General features: G+C 28.4%; 1 protein-coding gene across 1 annotated transcript; it reads left to right on the top strand.

Moving 5' to 3' along the window:
- Window positions 1-802: 802 nt before the first annotated feature.
- On the top strand, window positions 803-1,200 carry LOC123920211 (small polypeptide DEVIL 4-like). Its single transcript, XM_045972417.1, has one exon. The coding sequence runs from the start codon at window positions 921-923 to the stop codon at window positions 1,065-1,067; it is 147 nt and encodes a 48-aa protein (XP_045828373.1). The 5' UTR covers window positions 803-920; the 3' UTR covers window positions 1,068-1,200.
- The last annotated feature ends 2,620 nt before the right edge of the window (window positions 1,201-3,820 follow it).

Below are 3,820 nucleotides of genomic sequence, written 5' to 3'. Positions count from 1 at the left end.
CTATAGAGTCAAGGTAATAATAATAAGTTAGAGTTTATTATGATCTATAACCATTCAAATGGTTGTTGTAATGAAATCTTGTGTAAGATTCAACAAAACCAAACCCCTATCCATTAGTCATGTCCCTCATTAAGTGGATCCAACCAAAGATAGAGAGAAACAACAAAATAAGAAGCATTATAGCAAAAGGAGAAAAGACTTTTGTCCTCATAGGGCAACTAGAAACTCACCTATCATGCACAAATTGAGGGCATCTTATGAATGGTAAGAAACAAAATAAAATGGAGTAAATAATCATTTTAATCATTAAATACGAGAGTCGAACATCTTCCGAAATATGTTTAGTATGTTTTTTAAAATAATTTTATAGATTAAACTGATAAAAAAATACATATCTAAAGACTAAATTAACGTAAAAACGTTACAATCAAAGATACATATGAAGAGTACGTTTAATCGAATAAAATTCTACACAACATAGTAGAATTGAAATGGAAGACCCATTATCAAGATGGTGGGTGGTGTCTAGGCATATAGGATTAGGATTAGGATTCATAGAGTGTGACATAGCACAATGTAAGAAAGAGAGACATTGTTGAATTGGTTGGCTTTGTTTTTTTTTATGTATCCCCTTTTATTTGGGTATGGTAAGGATTCCAAAATGGTAAGGTGGGACCCTATTGATGTTTGTCTGGTGGTTTTGGAGGCATTGCACACTCTTTCATACCCCATCGGTACCTCTTTACTAAGACCAACGTGGGCTAGGACCACTAACTCAAGTTCTATAAGAACCCATCACACACCACAATTCTAAAAACCAACTCATTCACTTAACAAACAACTCAACTTCTTAAAAAAAAAAAAAAGAGACACACCCCCTTTTCATTTCTAAGAGTTTGAACAATCTTTGACTCTAAAATATGAAGATGGGTACAATTGGAGGCTCAAAAAGATCAAGACTATCATCATCATCAAGTAGAGGACTTGGTGGAGTCCTTAAGGAACAAAGGGCTAGGCTATACATTATTAGAAGGTGTGTGGTCATGCTTCTATGTTGGCATGAGTAGCTATAAGTAGTTTAGTTTAGTTGAGGTTTTTAAGACTTAGAAGTCCAAACTTTGTTCCATGAGAATAGAAACAAGATTTGGTTCTTTCTCTTTTTTGTAATTTTCTTAATTTTAGCCTTCTTCCTTTGATTCATGGTGGGGTGTAAATAGCTTATGGCTTGGATATTATGGGAGAGTATAACAATTTTTTTCATGGATTACTAGCTAGACTTTATGTATATCGGAATATCAATGAATTATATTGATGATTAACTTTTTCAATCTTGTCTCAAAGTCCATTTTTGCTCTTGATATTCTTTTCTTCTTTCAATTAATTGTCCTTTAATTTCATTTTTTTACTTTGTTGAATCTTCTTCAATCATTTTGAATGCTTCTACATATTCACAAACATTGAAGGACTCTTTTGTGAATATTCAACACAAAGAAGAGAAGCACCAATTCAGATTTTACATATTGAGTACTTATTTTTTAAATATCATTTTTTTTACTGTCTTTTTTACAATATCATAGAATTGGTCTTTTATGTAATGCGAAGTATTTACCGACTTTTGCAATAATTTCACTAACCATTTTTAGTAAAATCTTGTCTCTTAACCACATTTTTTTCATTCAGAAATTTCAAAGTCAAACCTTACTTAAGATATCCGAGTTCAATTTCATTCAGATTAACTTAAATGTTCAGTATTATATAACTGATTTTGTTGTGCATAAACTAGTATAATTTATATTTTTGCACAAGGGCTGTTTTGCCTTAACAGATTCCTTAATAATATTACAAAATTAATAAAGATCTATATTTTTTGTTTATTTCTTCAGAACACAACAGTAAACTTTCATATAAGAATACTAAAATATGTATAAATTATGTTAAGAGAAATATATGTTGTTTAAGAATACCTGACAAAACTGAAATAAGAGGATTTAATTATATATATTATAAAAAAAAAGTCGATTTATATAAAATAATAAGGAAAGTTTATTGTGTCAAAAGAAAAGAAGGGAAAGCTTATGAAACAAAAATACTGTTGATGAAGATTGTTTTTTGAAACACATATGAAGATTAAGTTAATTATAAGTGGTATGAATAATTAGACACATGATGTAGGCCCCTTAATCATTTGAAGTGAAGATTTTATATAGAATTGGGACTGCCAGCACAGCAGTAACATTTATTTATATGGTTTATTTATAGAATCAACCTTTTTACTTCTTTTTTTTACCCAAAAGGGCAGTATCTATAAACTATAAAGTGCTTGCAGCTTCAACAAAGATGTGATAAAATATTTTCTATAAAAAAATTAAGTAACAAATATATTTAACTTGTTTTGGACATGTAAATATTACTCCATCCATTGTTTTTTATTTCTTATTTTATGATTTTTAGAATAACATGCTAACTAATAATATTTTTATTTTTAAAATAGAGTTACATATCTTTTTATGCAATACTCTCAGTCATTTATTTTATCATTTCATTTTTCTAATAAATAATCAAGGATAGTATTGATAAAATAATAATTAATTTTACATTGAACTTTAAAAGACAAGTAAGTAGAAACAAAAAAAAAAAAATCTACAAATACAACAATTAAATGGAATAGAGTGAGTAAATTGTACAAAAAAAAAACCATTATTTATATTAAAATAATGTGATAAAATTCCATACCAATTAATTTTTTTAATAGAAAAGTGTTAGTAACAATATTTTTCACATTCACCGAACATTCTTTCACTCATTCAACTTCTTTATTTCTCAACTCAAATCAGTTAAATTATTCGAACTCCTCAATCAATTTTAATTAGCATGAATTATGTAGACTAATCCAATTTATGAAAATTGATATACTCTTTTTTTTTTTTTTGTAAGAAACTCTATTGTTTATGAAAAGTTGTTAATATAATATAAATGTATAAAAATGAAAACTTAAATATAAGATATAGGGATCCTAACTCATATATTTGCTTAGGATTCTATATCCTCTTCTCTTAAAATATGGTAGATAGATACTGCTGTTGGGAAACATGAATTGTGCTCTCAACATAATAATAATAGTAATAATAATAATAATTACTAGGAGGACAAAGACCTCTATAGTTGGTGTGCAAGGGTAAGGTTGAGATGGATCTTGTTGTTTTCAAATATTGTTGAAAATGGGAGTGTGATTGAAATGGATCCTCTTGTCTTCAACCTAACAGCATCAAATACTTAAAATCTTATAATAATTAATAGGATATTAGGAATATTTAATTTTCATTCAACTTTTAAATTAAGCACTTTTAGCTCCATATAAAAAACAAAAATAATGTGAGTTAATAGTCAAATCTGTCTATGAGTGTGGGCCTTACTGAATTATTTGAACCTAGCCCACTTTCACGTGTGCCACATATCCACTTCATCTGGGCCTCATTGTTTTCACCAATCTTTTCACCACTATGTATGTAGTAACACAAAAAACAAATTAAGACTTGTTAAAAAAATTCAATCAAAATATAAATGAGGTAAACCACAAAAATGGGAATGGATTCTTTCCTGTGCAGTTTTCACGGCAGGAGGTCCAGTCTCAAATTCAATCATTCATTTTTCAAATAAAAAAATTAAAATTACAGTGATAATACAATGTAGGGCTGATGTTTTACTGGACAAAATAATGTACTGGAGGGGATCCTCTCCCCACAAAAATAGTCTTTGATTTTGTAGGATATTTTTGAAGAATATTAGATGTTATTGAGTATGTTTTGATGTATGTATCCAA

This window comes from Trifolium pratense, linkage group LG1, assembly GCF_020283565.1.
Source record: "Trifolium pratense cultivar HEN17-A07 linkage group LG1, ARS_RC_1.1, whole genome shotgun sequence".
NCBI lineage: Eukaryota > Viridiplantae > Streptophyta > Magnoliopsida > Fabales > Fabaceae > Trifolium > Trifolium pratense.
Note: the sequence above shows the minus strand (reverse complement) of the source record. Positions and strands in the feature narration are given on the sequence as shown.

What these genes read in the sequence shown, in the direction of transcription:
- LOC123920211 (XM_045972417.1), top strand. Translation starts at nt 921, where the DNA reads ATGAAGATGGGTACAATTGGAGGCTCAAAAAGATCAAGACTATCATCA.